Source organism: Benincasa hispida, chromosome 3 (genome assembly GCF_027475165.1).
Source record: "Benincasa hispida cultivar pf3 chromosome 3, pf3_genome.v1.1, whole genome shotgun sequence".
Taxonomy (NCBI): Eukaryota; Viridiplantae; Streptophyta; class Magnoliopsida; order Cucurbitales; family Cucurbitaceae; genus Benincasa; species Benincasa hispida.
This window is the reverse complement of record NC_143480.1, coordinates 41,547,183-41,566,737: the sequence shown is the minus strand read 5'-3', so window position 1 is coordinate 41,566,737 and position 19,555 is coordinate 41,547,183. Positions and strand designations below refer to the sequence as shown.

At 32.9% G+C, this 19,555-nt stretch overlaps 1 protein-coding gene, 1 long non-coding RNA gene and 3 other non-coding genes across 5 annotated transcripts; all 5 read left to right on the top strand.

Annotated features, from left to right (window-relative positions):
- The first annotated feature begins 3,917 nt into the window (after positions 1-3,917).
- On the top strand, positions 3,918-6,179 carry LOC120074225 (uncharacterized). Its single transcript, XR_005480924.2, has 2 exons — positions 3,918-5,774; positions 5,872-6,179. It is a non-coding gene; the product is annotated as an uncharacterized LOC120074225 (long non-coding RNA).
- On the top strand, positions 4,428-4,523 carry LOC120074818 (small nucleolar RNA Z266). Its single transcript, XR_005481099.1, has one exon. It is a non-coding gene; the product is annotated as a small nucleolar RNA Z266 (small nucleolar RNA).
- Positions 4,941-5,012, top strand: LOC120074819 (small nucleolar RNA Z267). The gene has a single exon (XR_005481100.1). It is a non-coding gene; the product is annotated as a small nucleolar RNA Z267 (small nucleolar RNA).
- LOC120074820 (small nucleolar RNA R44/J54/Z268 family) lies at positions 5,265-5,349 on the top strand. Its single transcript, XR_005481101.1, has one exon. It is a non-coding gene; the product is annotated as a small nucleolar RNA R44/J54/Z268 family (small nucleolar RNA).
- A 4,503-nt stretch (positions 6,180-10,682) lies between the features above and the next one.
- On the top strand, positions 10,683-12,680 carry LOC120074444 (NAC domain-containing protein 90-like). Its single transcript, XM_039027566.2, has 3 exons — positions 10,683-11,030; positions 11,129-11,427; positions 12,095-12,680. The coding sequence occupies exons 1-3, from the start codon at positions 10,859-10,861 to the stop codon at positions 12,404-12,406; spliced, it is 783 nt and encodes a 260-aa protein (XP_038883494.2). The 5' UTR covers positions 10,683-10,858; the 3' UTR covers positions 12,407-12,680.
- The last annotated feature ends 6,875 nt before the right edge of the window (positions 12,681-19,555 follow it).

Genomic DNA, 19,555 nt, shown 5'->3' with positions numbered 1-19,555 from the left:
GCTTAAGACTAACTATTTCGGTTAGATGACCTAGGTAACTCGATCTAAATCCTAAGCTAACCATGAAGTCATGTTTATTTTGGGTTATCCTTAGATTTGCATAGGTAAGGGTTGGTTTAACAACGCCGGCTCAATAAGCCTCCTATTTCAAGGGTAAGACCAGGTAGATAAATGGGGACATAGGGTGTAATATGAAATTCACGCCTATCCGATTTAAGGATAGGAGGAAGGTTGTTTTTTTAAGTGCTGAATCCAAGTCTTGAACAATGGGTCGCCCTCTCATTGACCTGAGGGATCCAATTTAGTGATTGGATCACAAATCAATTGTTCATAGAGGATCAGTGGAACTTAAGGAGCAAGACGTAATTTCGGGGGTTAAACAACATTTGACTCAGCCGTTATTACGAACAACATGTGAATGGTTGACTTACTAATTATGGTTAAATTAAGTGGACACAAATATATATGTAGTGAAAAGAGTGCAACTATCGAGCTATAGTGGTGTGACTCGATAGTTAACGAATATTGATTAATTCAGTCTAAAGAGTTTTAGCCAATTAATCTCAAATCGTTGGAGCTCATGATCTGTAGGTTCATAAGGTCCCTCTACTAGCTCGTAAAACATGAACATCTTGAATTAGTAAATTGAGTGAATTTGAAATGATATCAATTTGAAGTGTTCAAATTGAATTTACGGTTTGAATTTGAATAGTTCACATTCAAATTAGGGTTTGTATAATTATATTTAATATAATTAATTAACGTTTAATTTAGTGAAATTAGACCAATTTGGAAAGTATATAATATTTAAATATTGATTTAAATATTAATTACATGAATATGATTCATGTTTAAAATTAGGTGTTTGATTAATACAATATTTGATATTAAATTACTATTTAATTAATTAAAAATCAAAATTAACTTTCATTTTTATTTCAATTTCAGAAATTGAAATATTAGTTTTGATTTTAACTTTTTTTGATTAATTAAAATTAAAGATTGAAAATGGAAATTGGAATTTTGAACTTGTAGTGAATTTTTCTATTTTTTGGTGAAGTGAGGAGGTATTTCTCCTAAATTAACACACCTTACCCATTAATTCCATGCATTTTGAAGGGGCATGAGTTGGTCTCTTGAGTGCCTGCATGAAAGGGAATGATAAAACTTATTTTGAGATTGAAGAGGAGAGACTGCTGAAAACTAGTTTCTGCATAAATTGTTTTCCCCTCTCTTTAAATCCACACCAATTCCTTCACAAATTCAGTACAATTGTGAGTTCCACCACTCAAATTCAAGGTTGAGAATAGTAGAAAAGATCTATTGGTGGTCCACGACTTCAATTGGAGAAGATTGCAGCTCAAATTCGTATTTGAAGAGGATCTTCCAAGGTATGTGTTGAAACCTTCTTAATACCCTATGAACATGCTTATTTTGATGTCAAAATTAAGGAATTAGAATGTTTAATGATCCCGTTTTCTTCTACTACATGTTTCTTAATCCAACAATTGGTATCAAAGCATCATTTAAGCATTCAATTCGAGTTAATTTTGGCTTTGTGAGTGTTTTTCATAAGTTGTATGAAAATTGTGAATTGATATAGTTTTTATAAGTTTTGGCATTGACTTCTCTTCAATTATGTTGTAATTCTTGTAATTGGCTCTTGATTGATGGGTCTTAATGTGTGATTAAGTGTCTGTAATTCGATTGGAGTCACTAAAGTTGCAATTAGGTTGTAATTTAAGAAAGAAGTGAAGAAGGTCGAGCAACAAAAATTGTTTTTTCAGTCATTGCCCCATACTCGATGCACGATGATATACTTGATGCTCATGCTCGATGACATACTTGATGCACGATGATATTTGCACGATGGCATACTCGATGTACAATACCATACTCAATACTCAATGACATACTTGATGCTCATACTTGATGGCATACTCGATGCTTGATAGCATAAAGGAGGTGGAGGAGAAAGTGATAAGACTTGGGGGAGAACTTTCATTGGAAATAGGAACATTTTGAAAAAGAAAATAAAATCATTAATGGCAGTTGAACCGTTTTTTTGATAGGTGTGTGTGATAGTGGAATGGTTTATTTGTAAATAGCCTATTACATTTGTGTAAAATCTAGGACAAATAAGCCCTTTTTTTTTTTTTTTTTTGGTTTTTTTGTTTTTTTTTGGTTTTTAAAAGGAATGCTATAGACATTAATGTAATATGAACCTCATTTTAAGGTCTTTTTATGTAGAAGCCCCTTCCATTTATTGTTTCGCTTATTATCTATATTTTATAGCTTGCAGTGTCGTCGTCCTAATGGGCTAAGTGGCAAGACCCCAATATATAACTCTCCACGTCTAACTAATATAAGTGGTCTCAACCAAATATTTGATACAACACCCCATTCTTTAAACACATTTTTATTTGGTTGCCAATTATTAATACTTTCTTATACCATCCCGATACCAAATGTTTTACAAAATCATCTTCACTCCAAAATGCTCTATTTGGTGTTTCTCCATCAAATGCCTCATTGGTCTTAAATCCATGTCCATTTAATATAATAAACTTGATCATTGCCGATGATAAAAGACCTGTAGTGATAAGTTCATCACTAGCATTGTAGATTCTGACTTTTAAAGAGTTACTATGTCTTGTCATGTTTTGTTCATTTACTTAATACAAGATGATTAGTGGAATTTAGTTGGTATTTCATGTCATGAAAAACCAAGTTCCTCGTTTTATTGTCAATGTAGTTATGAATTTTTATTTCTACCTCATGCATCTAAAGAAAGAACGTGAGAAAAATATTATAAAAGAAGAGAGATAGAAATGAGAGTTAAAAATACCATGAGACCTAAATAGAAACGAAAAGGGTGGAAGTTAAAAGTCCTGTTGATTATAAATAACTCTATAATAAAATCTCCATCATTGCACACTTTGTTTCAGACTTTGAAAACTCAACGTCAAACCATAACTAAAATCAAGAGAGAGAGTTAAGATACATTCTTTCAGCTTTGGAAACCAATATCGAGTGTTTGTCTCATTTGTGCCAAACCAATTATCCCTCAACACATAAATTATAACGAATATGATACCAAATATACACATATATGATATCAACTTTTGTATCTTTTAATGCATGCTAACAACAAATAACAAAGACAACTTTCCAACAAATCAAATCCCTCCATCATGCAATGCTAAATCATGATTTCTAATATGGAGTAAGCATATGTCCACTCCAACATGCTCATTCTTTAATTCAATACACGAGCTTAGATTATGCAACAATATTTTTATTCAAACTAAGAATAATACCTGGCATCAGAACCATTACTATGAATATATAACCCAAAAAAAAAAAAAAAATCAACTATAACTCTCCAGGTCTAACATGTTAGTAAAATTACTTTAAATCTATATTGAATAAATTAACCCTAGGATTAATCATGTCAAATTGACAAGAATATTTAACATACCGGATTCTATTGAGAGATTGATGATGGTAGCTTTAAGATAACTATTATCTTCCTCAACCAAAACTCCGAATGTCGATCTATTTCTATATGGGATAATGGGTATACAATTTTGTCTAAATCATATATCAAGTCCACGATTCCTTTAATATACTGGGTCTACGATTCTTTAACCCTATTTTCGTCATTATTTTGCACTAAACCCTATTTTTATCATTATTTATTAAATGACATTATTTTAATGATATCTCTATTTTTCGGTATCTTATCATTATTTTGAAAAATGTCAAATACTCTCGTTGTATTGATATTGAACTATGAGAAGGCCCAAAAATGGGTTAGCAAGGCCCATTAATATTGTTCATGATCATAGGCCCAATAAAGAGAGGCGCGACTTTTTAACAGCTATAAAACCGGCTCCCATCTACTTGCATGACACATTTCTAGGGTTTCTCTGTTTCGCACAGCCCTCATTTCTACTTCATCTGTTAGGGTTTGTTCTTCGTTGTTGTATTTTCATTCTGCATTTGTCTTTGCTGCGTTTTCATGGAGAATTTCTTTGCGCGGCCCTTAAGATCGCCTTCCTCAGTGTGAAATGGAAGCGTTTCGAGTCATAGCTGCGCTACAGCGAATACTCTTTTCGGAGAATTCCGTTAGGGTTTTCCTTCTGGATTTCTCTCCGTTTCCCACTTGACTTTGTTCCTGAGGCATTTGTTCTCCGCCTTTGGATCTCCTACTACTAGTTATCTGAAATTCCAACGACTGGCTTTTCTGCTCTTTCGTTGGTTTACTTTCAGGTACTTTGAGTTTCAGATCCGAATGGATGTTGTCTATGTCTCACTCTACGGTGGGTTACATTTCGTATTCCTTTTTTTGTGATATTTGTACTTTGGTTTGTTCTTGTTATCGTTGTTTTCTGTTTCAAGCTTCTGACAATATGAATATTAATTCATGGTAAGGATGATGATTCAATTAGATGTGTGAAAGGATTAGTCCTTCCTGAACTCATCCTTTTGAGGCATTTTCAATTGTCTGACTTGCTGGAGTTTTAACACTATTTAGTTCGTTATTTTAACCTCTTATGCAATGATTTTTCAATTGAAATGGTTAGCGTTCATGATTTTATGTGGACGTTGAAAAGAGCGAGCTACCAAATGTCTTGGAACGAGTTGTGTTAGACAATTTTTCCAAGGCTCATTCTAGGTTAGATTATTTGAATTGTTACGGTTCATCTAGGGAAAGTCATAATCATCAAATTATTCATCTAGGTTATAAGGGTTAGGATAAACTCTCCGTCTGTATAATACCAGAAATTCAATTCGGTATGTTTTCATTCATTTTGTTTTGTTTTTTTAATTTGTGACTGCAGATTTTTTAAATTGGATGTCGCAAGTATTTAGTGTTGGCATCACAATCTTTGATAAAAATGATATTCCCATCTTACTTGAAGTAATTACATTGCCTTTTGCCTATGATGGTGTTAAATATACTCTGAGATTAGTTTCTGTGAAAAGAATTCACTCTGAGGCGCATGAAGGGTCCATTTGTTCTTTGTTGTTTGCACAAGTATGAGTTTTTTGTTCTGTTTTTAATGGTTATGCCTAAATGGCCCGTTGGGACAAAAGTGTTTTTTAAAAATTTCATTTTATTTAAACACTTTCTATAGAATTTATTAAAATAATTTCAAAACGTGTTTCAAACACACCTTAACTTACTTGCACCTTATGTTTCGATTCGTTTTTCTTTAATTAAAAACAATTTCATTATATGAAAAGATTTTTAGTATTGTGCAAGTGATGATAAAATAGACAGGGACATCAGCACTCTGTAAGAGGATGATGATTTGTCGATGGGAATCTCTCTGATGCACTTAATTTATTATTTATTTTATTTGGCCAATGATGCATTTTAAGCACGTATTATCAGATAAAAAGATGATGATATTGATTATTGTCACTACCTCTGAGGCCAAAGCTTCTTTCCCATTTTCATCCTATTGTTTGATTTGAACGTGAAAATATGTTTGATGATGGATACAAAATCGATTTTGGAAATGCCTCTATTTTTTATTAGAAAATGTCATGACAACATTTAAAATATGAATAAAAATAAGTCTTGTGACCTCAATTTTGATAGAATTTTTTCATATTAGATTGATGATATGAAATAGGCATCGCTTCTATTGTTTGGGAATTCAAATATGAAGTTAATGGAGCCTGATGATTGTTTAAAAGAACGGAGATTCGAATAGTGCTCTTGTAGAAGCCTTGCCTTTAAGTTGGGCTCCAACAGCATTGTATGTGACAAATCAACAAAACTTCAAATGAAGGCTTTTAACAGATGGGTTTTGTTCTTTTGAATTGCACATCATCATTTGCCTGTTTTCTATGCAGTCTGAAGTCTCGAGCATGGAGAGGCATATGAAGTTCTGGTTATATTTTAATCTAATTCAAGTAAAGCTACTCGATTTCAAATGAGACTCTTGTTGATCTTCTTTGTGTTTGATTTTGAATGACTGTCCAAGAGTTGTACTTTAGGTCATTTTGCCTCTGGTATTCCATTTGCCTTTCTTTGGATGTAATTAATGTTGATCTTTGTACATTGGTCGTCTCCTTAGTTTTGTTTCAAGGGAAAGTGCTTAGGTGCATTTGCATTCTATGGCATTCATATTATCTAAACATAATCTGGTGGGGTTAATTCATCTAACATGCTTCTTTAATTTTTACCCCCTCTTTTGTGCGGTGAAAATTAGGCATTAAAATGGGTGCAAAATAATTTGGGTGAAATGGAATATTTATTTGAAAAGTTGTTATTGAAATGATAATAAAGCACTCAAGTATGGTATAATATCAAAATATCACAATTTGATAGACATATACGACATATTCTAATATTTTGTAATATTTGTAAATATTTTTTAATAGTTTTAGTCTTTAAACTAGTTTATCTAAAATTTGTTATCAATTAATTTTTAGATAGGATCTTATACTTTCTTAAAAAAGATACTTGATCCCAATAATTTGAGTTCCAACCGAGGTACTATCTTAAGGCTTGAGAATTTACGTGATTCAACTCCTATATTATAGTGACCTTTCAATTTTTTACATCCTCTCCATTTTTAATTGTTTTTACATTTTTTCAAATTTGTTTTTTCTCTCTCTTCGTGAACATGAAGTATTTTAGGATATCAATACTATTTTAGACTTTGTTATTTACATATATATTTCTTTGTTATTTATAAATAAAAAACAATTTACATATACATATACATGTGTACATACCATACATATGTTTGTATATATAGAAATTGACGACTTGTCATCTTACTGGATTTTCTCGTGTCAACTAATTGTTAAGAATTCGTTAGAGAATAAAAATTTACGAAAATTGTGATGTTCAGAAATTTTAGGTTTTAAAAATTGGAAAAAAGTATTGAAAAGAGAGAAAATTCAACAACACTAATCAATTGTTTAAAATCTCAACAAAATAGATTTTCAGACCATGCTTGATAGAACAAATTGAAATGGATTGCTTGAATAATTTTCTTCTTTAGTGTTGACTAATTTTGTGAAAGCATAATTGAAAGTCGTTCTAAAGTATAGTTGAAAATTATGTGGGTTATTTGGTTGATAATTAAGGTTTCGTTTGGGTCTGTAACATCCACATTTTTTAGCATCTTTCTTAAGTATAATAATTGAATTTTTAAATTTTTAGTCAAATGTAGATGTTAAACAATTTTTTGAAAGCAATTTTTTTAGTTGTCAAAATGTGGTTTGGTTTTTTAAACTATTGGTAAAGAGTAGATAACAGGCTTGATTTTTAAAGATAAAAACAAAAAGCAAAATGATTATTGAATGGGACCTCAGTTAAATTTGTTTAAAAATTTGTACAATTGTAAAGAATTTGGGTATAAAATTGGTTTGAGACTTTGAGATATTTTAAATCTTTTTCTTTTTCTAAATATTTTTTACTTATAATTTTATGTCAATTGACCAAATAGTCGAATAAATTTGATATGTCATTCATTCTGTGTTAGCGCATACATTAAAGTAGAATCAATTTACAAATATGAGAGACTAAAATATATCTTCTAAAATTTTATGGACCAAATAAATATTAACTCTTAACTTTGTACTAAAGTATATCTTTCAAAATTTTATAGATGAAATAGGTATTAACTAGGAACAAGACCAAAGATGTGGGTGAGTGGGAAAGAGGGATTTTTCCTACATTAAAATTGACCACTTCAAACATTTTGATATTAGATATGGCAAGTCAATTTTTTTTTTGTTAATTTGCATGTGAATATGAGCTCATGGACATGTCTGGTCTCCTTTGAGGTGTGAAGTTAGGTCCTCCTACCTAAGTTTAATAAAAATGAAGTATTTCATAAAATTTTGTGTATTTTAAGTATTATGAATAAATTGTAATATAGATGCCTTTGTTTAGTGTCTAAAGGTTCTGTGTCATACTCCTATAACCCATATGTTGTTTATGTGTATCATGATTACACACTAATAATGTTCATATTATCTATCTCTTACTTTTTAAATTGTCTATGAGTAAAATTTAGTGGGTTTTGTAGTATATACACATTGATGAGAATTCTAAAAAGTTTGAGAAAAAGTCCATTGAATTTTTAGAGTCTTGTTTGGTAACTATTTTATTTTTGAAAGTTAAACCTATATCATTCACATTTCGTAATTTGCATATTTTTTAAGTACAATGGTAGAATTCTTGCCAAATTCTGAAAAGACAACTTTTTGAAATTCCAAAAATATTTACACTATAGCAAAAAATTTCAAAAGTGTTTGTATTTCTGGAATTCTTTTGCTACAAAGTGTAAATATTTTTAAAATTTTCTTATATTTAAAAAGATCCCTTTTAGATTCATCAAATTATTTGCTAGACAATTTGGATTCTACTTTTTAAAATTATTTTTAGAATTTTGGATTATTTGATCAAAACACGTACATCAATTTAAATTTTCAAATACATAATTATACTAAATGATTATAAAGTATTCATGCTATAATCTCAACTCATTTTGCAAAATGAAAATAATAAAAAATGGTATAATATTAAAAAGTTTAAATATTAGTAAATCAATTAATAATATTTTATAGTGATGCAACTAGTTTTATGTCTCACAAATATAATATGAAGCATATTTAAAACAATGGTTTAAATTGAGAAATAAAATAAATATATTCAGATTTGAGGAATGCTGGACAACAAAATGGGTTCTGGAATAATTGTAATGAGGAAATACCTTGTTTACAACAAAATCTTCCTGTGCAGGAAAGAATTTCAATAGGAAAGTCAGAAATAACATTACCAAATGTTAATAAGTGCTTTGTAAGAAGCTTACATCAATTTCCCAAATGTGGATTTCAACAACATTGAATTTGAATTTGATGGTCTTCTCGAGATGGAAGAAATTTATCGGAAACAAAGGTCTGAAAAAGATTGTCTTCGCCTTCGTTGAGAGACCAAAACACCAAATGGTTCCACAAGAAAGTCGCCATGAGAAAAGCAAAAAATGAGATCAAACAGATTTTTACAAATAATGGTTAATGGATTCCATGACCTGTTCTTCTAGCATTGTTGGGACGTGGTATGCCTAATTACTATAAATGTTTGCCTTAATAACCTTAATAACAACGCATGTATCCAAGGTTGGAATAAAACCAACATTGTCTTAATCCCTAAAATCAGGAATCCAAGAACAATGGGGAACTTTAGACCAATAAGTTTATGATAAGGTTGTTTCAAAAAACGAACAAGCAGCTTTCATTCTAGAGCGACCACAGACAACATAATCATTGGTCATCAATATCTTCACCTTATAAAAAAATAGGAAATCAGGGAAGAATGAGCTTGCAACGGTCAAAATAGATATTAGCAAAGCATATGACATAGTAGATTGACCCTTCCTAAAAGATATCATGAGACAATTGGATTTTGAATCTTTCATCCTCAATGGATAATTCTAATCATGAATTGCATTACTTTCGTTAATTTTTCTATTCTAATAAATGAGAATCCTAAATGATCTATTGCCCTAAGTAGAGGCCTGAGGCAAGGAGATCCTTGATCTCTATATCTATTTTTATCAATAATTAAAGGACTTTCTTCTCTTTTACGAGAAGCAAACAACAAAGGTGATCAATTATTCACCGATTTTAATTGTTTGTAGGTCCATTTTCAGAACTCTTCCATGTATCATATATCATTTCAGTGCTTGAATATACTTGATCGTCCATACTCGATTAGAACTCTCTAGACATTAGAATTCTCCCAACATGGCTCTTCCTTCAAACTGATTACCAGGAATGGAATACATGAAGATTTTCTTGTTTCTGATCTCCTGGATGAAAGGGGTCAATGGCAAGTGGAAAAGTTAAATCACATCTTTCAAAAGGAATATGTTGAAATTGGAATCCCAACCAACAAGAATATCCAAGACAAATGGACTTGGCATTTTGAAAAAAATGGTAAGTACACAGTCCAGAGTGGTTACAAGGCTTATATGAAAGCTAAAATTAGAGAATCCTCATCAAACAACAACAACAAAATGGATCATAGTACTAAGAAAAATCAAGTTCTTTTGTTGGAGAGCAATTCATGATATAATACCAGCAAGCCAATTTCGTGCAACAGCTCTATCAATGAATTTAAATGTTGATCTCCCCTTAGCAAAAATTTTAGCCATTTGCAAACGAATCAAATTAGCACCTTCCCATTCTTGCCCAAAGATGGTTGTTGAATGAGATTGTTTATAAACTATTAATTTGATCTTTGACGAAATTGTTTGATGATTAAGAAAACAAAAAAACCTTGCAAAGAAATTTGATTCTTTATCATTTAAATTAAAAAATACTAATTTTAGTAGTTTGAATGTCGAGTGGGACCAAATTTAGCCCAAGTGGCTTTTTAATAAGATGAATATTTTCTTAAAAAAAGGTTTAAATTAGAATCCAATTGTTAAATCAAACATGATTTTTTTGTTGAATAATTTGTTTGTAAATTTTTTTTTTTTCAGATTTTCGACCAAACACGTATATATATATATATAATTTCTCCCCCCAACCATACTCCAACTCACATTGCAACAACACAAATTTATAGAAACCATTTAATACGTTTTAATAGTAAACACTTTCCATCTTTAAGTAGAATTGTTTGACTTATTTTCCCAATTGCCCCATTTTTCTATATTTTTTCTTTGCACGTAATTTGCAATCACCCCCGGCCTTCAAGCATTTTTATTTCGACCCTTTTTAAGAAACTCCCTAAACTTTCCCATTTTCACATTTCATTCCTTTTGCTTAAAATTGAAGAAAAACAAATATATATTATTTTTTTGAGAGAAGAAGAATGGGAGATTATAATTTGCCACCTGGGTTTAGATTTTACCCAACAGAAGAAGAGTTGGTTTCCTTTTATTTGTATCATAAGCTTGAAGGTGGAAGAGAGTCTTTTAATGGAGTTGTGGATCAAATCATACCTGTTTTGGATATTTATCACTTCAATCCTTGGGATCTTCCACGTAAAATTACCTTTTTACCCTCTCATTATCATTTTTCTTTCATCTTATTGTGTTCTAATTCATACATATATATATATTTTATGTTTTTCTTTTGGTAGAATTTGCTGGGGAGGTGTGCAAGAGAGATGAAGAGCAATGGTTTTTCTTCATACCAAGGCAAGAAAGTGAAGCAAGAGGAGGAAGACCAAAGAGAGTGACAACCACTGGCTATTGGAAAGCAACTGGCTCACCAAGCTATGTTTACTCTTCAAACAACCATAAAAGCATTGGAGTTAAAAGGTCTATGGTTTTCTACAATGGAAGAGCTCCCAAGGGAACCAAAACTCAATGGAAAATGAATGAATATAAACTCATTGGTCACCATTTTCCTTCTACTACTACTTTTCCTAATAATAAGGTCTAAATCTCTTAAACCCTAGTTTCCTTTTTTCATACATTTTCTTCTTTACTTAAGTAATTGTAATTTGGGTTTACTAATACTCACAGTGTGTTTGGATTATATTTTCAATTGTTTAATTTATAAAATAAGTCATTTGGAAAGAAATTGAAGTGTTTGACAACTACTCAAAATATTTTTTTAAATGTATTTTAATCATTTTTTTTTCTTAAATCTTGACTGTTAGTTGTTAGAATCATATTATTTATATAAAAATTTCTATCTTTCAAAAGATTTATTTATTTTAATATCTATATTTCTAAGAATTTCTAATAGAGTTCATGTAAATGAAACCTTTCGAGACTGTAGTTCATATACTTTTTCAAATACTTATAATTTTATGTCGTTTTAATGTTTGTTTAGTACTAATTATATGATACGTTTTGTTTAATCATGATGCATTAAGCTAATTTTGAGAGTAATGCTTAAATTAGTAATTAACATGACAAATAAATTAGTATGTCATGTTATTGTATGATTAATACAACATACTCATAACGCATAAAATAAAGTTTATAGTCTTATTATATAATGTCATACAAGATTATACAAATATAATCATAAGTTTAAACATCAAACATAAATTGAAAGTTCAAGGATCAAACTTAATGTTATTACATGCATGCAGTTGAGTTTGTGTCGAATTTACAAGAAATCAAAGACAGTGAGAGCATTTGATAGACGACCGCCACTGCAACAAATGGAGGCTTCGATTCCAGCTGAGCTACGACCAACTACGTCTCAGCATAACGATATTTGTGATCAGTTTGTAGATGATCAGAAGTTACCCAATCCGTCATTAATGGCGGCTGAGAGACCGAGCTCGTCGGAGTCTTTTTCCTCTGGTGATCACAATGGAGAATCAGCAAACAACAACTTGAAGATGGAAGTTGATAATAATGAACTTGTGTGGGATTGGAACCATTTGAACTGGCTCTAGCTAGTAGTCTTCAACTTTAAAGAAGGATAGAATTGATTAAAAAACAAATATTGCATTTGTTCAAATATCAATTTTATCACAAACTCTTTTATATATTTATGAATTATCAATAGACTCTTTTATTATTAGAGGTATTGACTTGAAGCAGAGTTTAATGGGTTGTTAAGTTACCATATTTGATCTACTTAAAGGATTGTATGGATCTTCAATCTCATATTTATATCTATATGCAACAATATTTAGAGCCATGCGTATATTATTTGATCTACTTAAAGGATTGTACGGATCTTCAATCTAATATTTATATCTATAAGCAACAATATTTAAAGGAATGAAATAGACTTATTTGAGTTTTTCATTTACAAAGCAATTCTCGTCTAAGAAACTGTGACAACTTTTTTTTGAACCAAGATTGTGACTCAAATTTAATTATATGTAATTAATTAAGAAGTTTTAGTAAATGTTTGACCAAAAATTTTAATAAAGTAATTTTAACAATTAAAAACATTCTTTTAACATTTTAAAATAATATAAAGGAATATGAGAAATTTTAAATAATATATAGTAAAAATATTCACTTTGGTATTAATCATCAATAGGATATTCTTGCATCTCCTTTGTGGGATATTTTGTAATTATTAATGGTAAACCGCGAGGTTACATTGAAGCAACTAGAGGCATAAGGCAAGGCGATCTATTGTCTCCCTCCCTTTTTGTTATTGCTATGGACCCCAACCTTGTTGAAGAAGCTCAACAAAAGAGTCTCATTAAGGGTTTCCACATGGGTAATGACTCTATCCATATCTTGCATCTCTTATTTGCTGATGACATTTTGCTTTTTCCTATGGATGATGCTTATCATTTGAAGAACCTCAAGCTTATCATACACATTTGAGCTTGCCTATGGGTTAAAGATCAATTTGAGCAAGTCTATCTTATCTTGCATCAACACTAATCAGAATTCAGTGGATATTGCTATCTCTATTTGGGATTGTTTTGTTGGAAATGACTTTTGGCTTAAGCCCATAGGAAAAGTTAAGAGAGTGGGAAGTTTTGTCCCACATGGATAGATTTTGAATTGCTTAGAGGGTATAAATACTAAGGCATTCTAGATGAGAATCCAAAGTGAGTTGGTGGTGAAAGTATTACGTGTATGCTGACGTTGCTTGATCTAGAGATAAGTAGGGTTTGGGTTTGGAGGTGTTGTGTTAACCTTGGGGAGAAATTGGCATAAGCGATTAGCATCGACAATTGACAAAAGATCCCTTGTAGATAGATTTGCTACATTTTAACCACCTTGAATTAAACCTAAGTGAGCATGTATGTCTTTCTTATTTCTTTTAGTTCTAATTTCTCTTTAATTTTTAAAAAGAAACAACTAAAACCATTGCGCACAACGAGGTGATTTATAACATTTATAAAATAACCTATGTGTCATGCTTCATGCAATGTCCGGTCATTACTATATATAACTTTTATATAACGTGTAACAACCAAGTAAACATGCTATCATTTACCCTTATACTATAACAATTATAGTTGCGTTAACCTTGGGGAGAAACCGGCATAAGCAATTAACACTGAGGTTGCGCCGTATTTGCTTTCAACACAATTGTTCTTCCACAGGTAGGAGTGTTACGTTTCCATCAACTTAAATACCCCAGCCTAGACAGAACCCGCCTTAGACAAAAGGTCCCTTATAGATAGATTTGCTACACTTTAACCTTTTATTAGCCAATTTAATCCTATTAAACTGATTAAAAGATTAAAGCCTTAGGGTTGCTAATCGTATTAGAACCGTGATCTCAGGTCTATGGTATCCAAGTTTTACACACTTTAAAACCTTGAATTAAACCTAAGTGAGTGTCTTTCTTATTTCTTTTAGTTCTAATTTCTCTTTAACTTTTAAAAAGAAACAACTAAAACCATTGCGCATAACGAGGTGTTTTATAACATTTATAAAATAACCTGTGTGTCATGCTTCATGCAATGTCCGGTCATTACTATATATAACTTTTATATAACGCGTAACAACCAAGCACACATACTATCATTTGGGATGAGCCTTTACAAAAACCAGAATGAAAAAAATCCTATCTATTACATTTTTCATCGAGCAAACCGGTTCACAAGCGAACCGGGTCTTGAACCGCTAGGAGGTCTTCATCATGTAGCATACTCTGCAGGTAGACGATCGTTCAACGCGCACTAGATGATAGGAACATAAGTAAACGATCGTGTAGACGACGACGAGGCTGCGAAGCCTGACCGTCCATGCGATCGTGTAGCGCAACGACAGGTAAACGATTTACCTTGAGTTACTAAGCGATCGTTTAGTCAATTACTAAGCGATGAAGCTTGCTGACGTAAACGATTGTCTAGCGTGCGCGCCTTAAACGATACGCGAGTGTCTCATCGTCTACACGATGCGAGCAACCATGTAAGCATTTTACCTTGCGATACTAAGCGATCGTTTAGTCAGTTACTAAGCGATGAAGCTTGCTGATCTAAACGATTGTCTAGTGCGCCTGTGCGTTAAGCAATCCGTGAGCATCTCATCGTCTACACGACGCGATACTCAGCGATCGCGAGTATCGCATCCTCGATCGTCAACCCGATGCGACCAACTCTTGATCGCATTCCCCATCGTTTAACCGATGTGTTCATCAGCGATCGCGTACTTCTTCATCTTTACAATGCGATGGACAACGATTGCGTAGAACTTCTTCTGCACGAAGCAATCAACCCTAGATCACCTCCTTCCTTGAAGAGCCGCAACGCTTGCTCAAAACTTCGACGAACAACTCAAAACTTCAAACAAACTTGAATACAGACTCGATAACGATTATTGTTGAATATGGGAAATCACCTCTTACCTTATACATATGATTTCATTCCCTGTAATTTGGGTTTACTTTTATTCTTTCCATATGTACATTTTTTATTGTTATAATGTTTTCCTTAATTAGCTATCATAGGTGTATATATAAGGGATGCTCCCTCTTGTAAAATTATCATAAGAAATATAAGAAAAGTTCTGTATTCAACATAATATCAGAGCCAACCCTATAAATCTTTTCTATAGGTTTCACGTCCGAAACCCTAGAAAAGAAAACAGAAAACCTTAAACATACCTAGTAGCTCCATCGATTCCTTGCATGAAGCTTCATGTCCGAAGAAAAATGCATTAAACCCAGCTAACAATCCGAAAACATTCATCTGACGACCATTCGACCCAAAGCAAAAACACATTCTCTAAAGAAAAAAATTCATCCGACAACCACGAATACGTTCATCAACCGGAAGTCATCGACCGTGGGTACCGATTCCCGAAAGTCTTGTCTCTGATTATGAGTAGTCGCGGATCGTAGGTGGAGATCACTGAAAATGAAATCGCGGCAGTATCATCGACGAAATCTCCAGGGAACGAGTTAAATTGAGCCGGGTTGTGCGAACGAAGTTGGGTCGAAACTGGGTCAGTGTCTTCTGGGCCGGATCGGGTGGAAGGAACCGCGAGTGAACGGGTCAGAAACTACACGGGTAGCGCGAACGAAGTCGGGTCGGATCGGGTCGGATTGCGTGAAATCTTGGGTCTGGAGCGTGAGCCGGGTCTGGACGATTTTTCTTTTCAGTTTTGACGATTTTTGATCAGTTTTTCATCATTTTTTTTCCTTTTTCCTATTTCCTACTTAATTAATTATTTTGCCAATCAACAATCTTTTATGGCATCTATAAATTCTAACAATACTGAAGGGACTGTATTTCCAATTACTAATCACAAATTAAATGGAAGGAATTACCTACATTGGTCACAATCAGTTATGATGTTCATATGTGGAAAAGGAAAGGAAGATTACCTGTCAAGCAAAAATCCTATCCCAGACCAAGCTGATCAAAGATACAAGACATGAAAAGCGAAAAATAATATGGTTATGTCATGGCTAATCAACTCCATGACGATAGAGATTGATGAAGGTTTTTTTACTCTTCTCAATTGCAAGCGAAATCTGGGAAGCAGCTCGTGAAACTTATTCTGACCAAGAAAATACTGCAGAGTCATTTGAAATTGAAGGCAAAATTCATGAACTATGGCAAGGGGATATGCAAGTCACTCACTATTTTACTCAACTATCTCGACTTTGGCAGCAACTGGACGTATTTGAAAGCCATAAGTGGGAATGCACTGCAGATGAAGCTACATTAAAAAAGATAGTTGAAAAGAAACGAGTGTTCAAATTTCTGCTTGGCCTTAATAAAGAACTCGATAAGGTACGTGGTAGAATCTTAGCTATTAAACCATTACCTAACATCAGAGAAGTTTTTGCAGAAGTGAGAAGAGAAGAAAGTAGGAAGAAATTAATGTTAGGAGTGACTGATAGTTCATAACCTGAAGGATCAGCCTTACTTGCTCGAAACCTTGGTAATGAGGTACGTATAAATACTCATGATAACTGTTACAATCAAAATCAGAACTACACAGGAACTGAGAATCGGCAACGAAAACCAAGACCATGGTGTGAACACTGTAAAAAACCAGGACACACTAAAGAAGTGTGTTAGGATATTCATAGAAAACCTCCAGATTGGAAGCCCAACAAAGGTACAGGAGACAGAGGTGGAAAGGCCTATCAAGCAAGTACATCATCAGAAGGTAATGTCAACCCTGAATATAATGTGTTTACTAAGGAGCAGTTGGACCTTCTCCAAAAACTATTCGGCCAACCGAAACCTACTAAAAAAACATCAGAAACCAGCGTAGCAACAATGGTACAATCAGGTAACCGTCTTTGGCCCTTAATGCAACCAAAGAAAATTGTAGTATTTGGATTATTGACTCTGGTGCATCAGATCACATGACAGGTGACATCTCACTTTTAACTAACTACACACACTGCAACAGTTAAATTATTGTAAAGATTGCCGATGGTACCTATTCTAAAGTAATGAGAACTGGAAATGTGTTTGTATCTAAAGATCTAGTATTAGAAAATGTGTTGCATGTCCCAAATCTTAAATGCAATCTTCTTTCCATAATCAAACTAATGTTTATGAAAAACTATAATGCAACTTTCTACTCACATAATTGCATATTTCAGGATTTTAATTCGGAGAAGATGATTGGCAATGCTAAGGAAACCTTGGGTCTCTACATACTAAATGCTCTTAAGCCTCAAGTCAAGGAGTTAGGTCTTAGCAAATCTTATTTTATTTCTAAAGACTATTATGATAGTACATCTAGTTCATCTAATTTTGTTGTCTCTAAAGATGATTATGTTAGTACATCTACTTTTGTTGCTTCTAAAGATAATTATGATAGTACAATAATGTTATGGCATAATCGTTTAGGACATCCCAATTTTCTATATTTAAAACGAATGTTTCCAGATATTTTCAATAAAAGTTCTCAGGTGTTTCAATGTGAGTCTTGTGAAATGGCAAAGTTAGCTCGATCCTCATATCCGGTAAGCGCATATAAACCCTCTTATCCTTTTTCTATGATGCATAGTGATGTTTGGAGACCTAGTAGAGTTCAGAATGTAACAGGAGCTAAATGGTTTGTTTCATTTATCGATGATCACACTAGACTTACTTGGGTTTTTTTAATGAAAGAAAAATATGATGTTACTTCCATATTCCAAAATCTGTTTGCCATGATTTTCAATCTCTTTAACACCAAAATCCAAGTTCTTCACACTGAAAATGCTAAGGATTATTTTAACACTTCCTTGAAAAATTTTCTAAACGAAAAAGGTATTGCCCACCTGGGTACATGTCCTAACACTCCCCAGCAAAATGGAATTGCGGAGAGAAAAAACAGACACCTCCTAGAAGTTTCTAGAGCTTTAATGTGTCACGCTAAAACCCCTCACCTTTTCTGGGGAGAAGCGGTTCTAACAACCACCTACCTTATAATAGAATGCCCCCTCGAATGTTAGGCTTAAAAACTCCCTTACAAAAACTTAAGGAAGTATTTCCACGTGATAGACTTTTTTCTCAAGTCCCTTTAAAAATATTTGGTTTCACAGTCTTTGTCCAAGATTATAGACCCAATAGGAGTAAGTTAGATCCTAAGGCAATAAAATGCATCTTTCTCGGTTATGCTCCAAGTCAAAAGGGGTACAAATGTTATTCACCAATTACAAAAAGGTTCTATACATCCATGGATGTAACCTTATTTGAAACCCAACCTTACTTCAAAAAACAAGACACCATTGAACCTTCCACCCTCATAGAAAACGGAAAACGTCTGGAAAGCGAAGAAATCCAAAAACTAGATCTCTTTGAAGAGAGCGCTCCATATGTTCCTTATATACATGAAATAAATATTCCCAATCAAGGCCCACCATAAGACCCTATAGTCTATACTAGAAGGAAGAATACCCTTGAACATGCACCAGTACTCAATAAAAACCCAACCGAAATATAGGAAAATCATGTCTCGAACTCCACAGTTGAAATACTTAATGAAGATATTGATCTTCTTATTGCAAACGGAAAGGGGTAAAAACCTGTACGATGCATCCCATCCAAAACTACCTGTCCTACATAAACCTCTTTCCCAAGTTTAAGCATTCACAACCACACTATCCCAAGTTTACATTCCGAATAATGTCTATGAAGCCCTCAATGCCATTAATTGGAAGAAAGCTGCATTAGAAGAAATAAAGGCCTTGGAAAAGAACCACACATGGGAAATAATAGACCTACCTCCAGGAAAGAAAACAGTAGAATGCAAATGGATCTTCACCATCAAGTACAAGGCTAATGGAGAAATAGATAGGTTCAAAGCTAGTCTCGTTGCCAAAGGATTCACCCAGTCCTATGGCATTGACTATCAAGAAACATTTGCCCCGGTAGCAAAATTAAATACTATTCGTGTCTTGTTTTCCCTAGATGTGAATAATGATTGGATTCTTCACCAATTAGACATAAAGAATGCCTTCCTTAATGGAGACTTAGAAGAAGAAGTGTATATGGATATACCGGCCGATGTAGAATCTAATCAAACCATAAATAAGGTTTGCAAACTCAAAAATCCCTATATGGCCTAAAACAATCCCCTAGGGCGTGGTTTGATAAATTCTTAAGAGTGGTAAAGGAAAACGGGTACTCACAATGTCAATCGGACCATACCCTCTTTGTCAAACA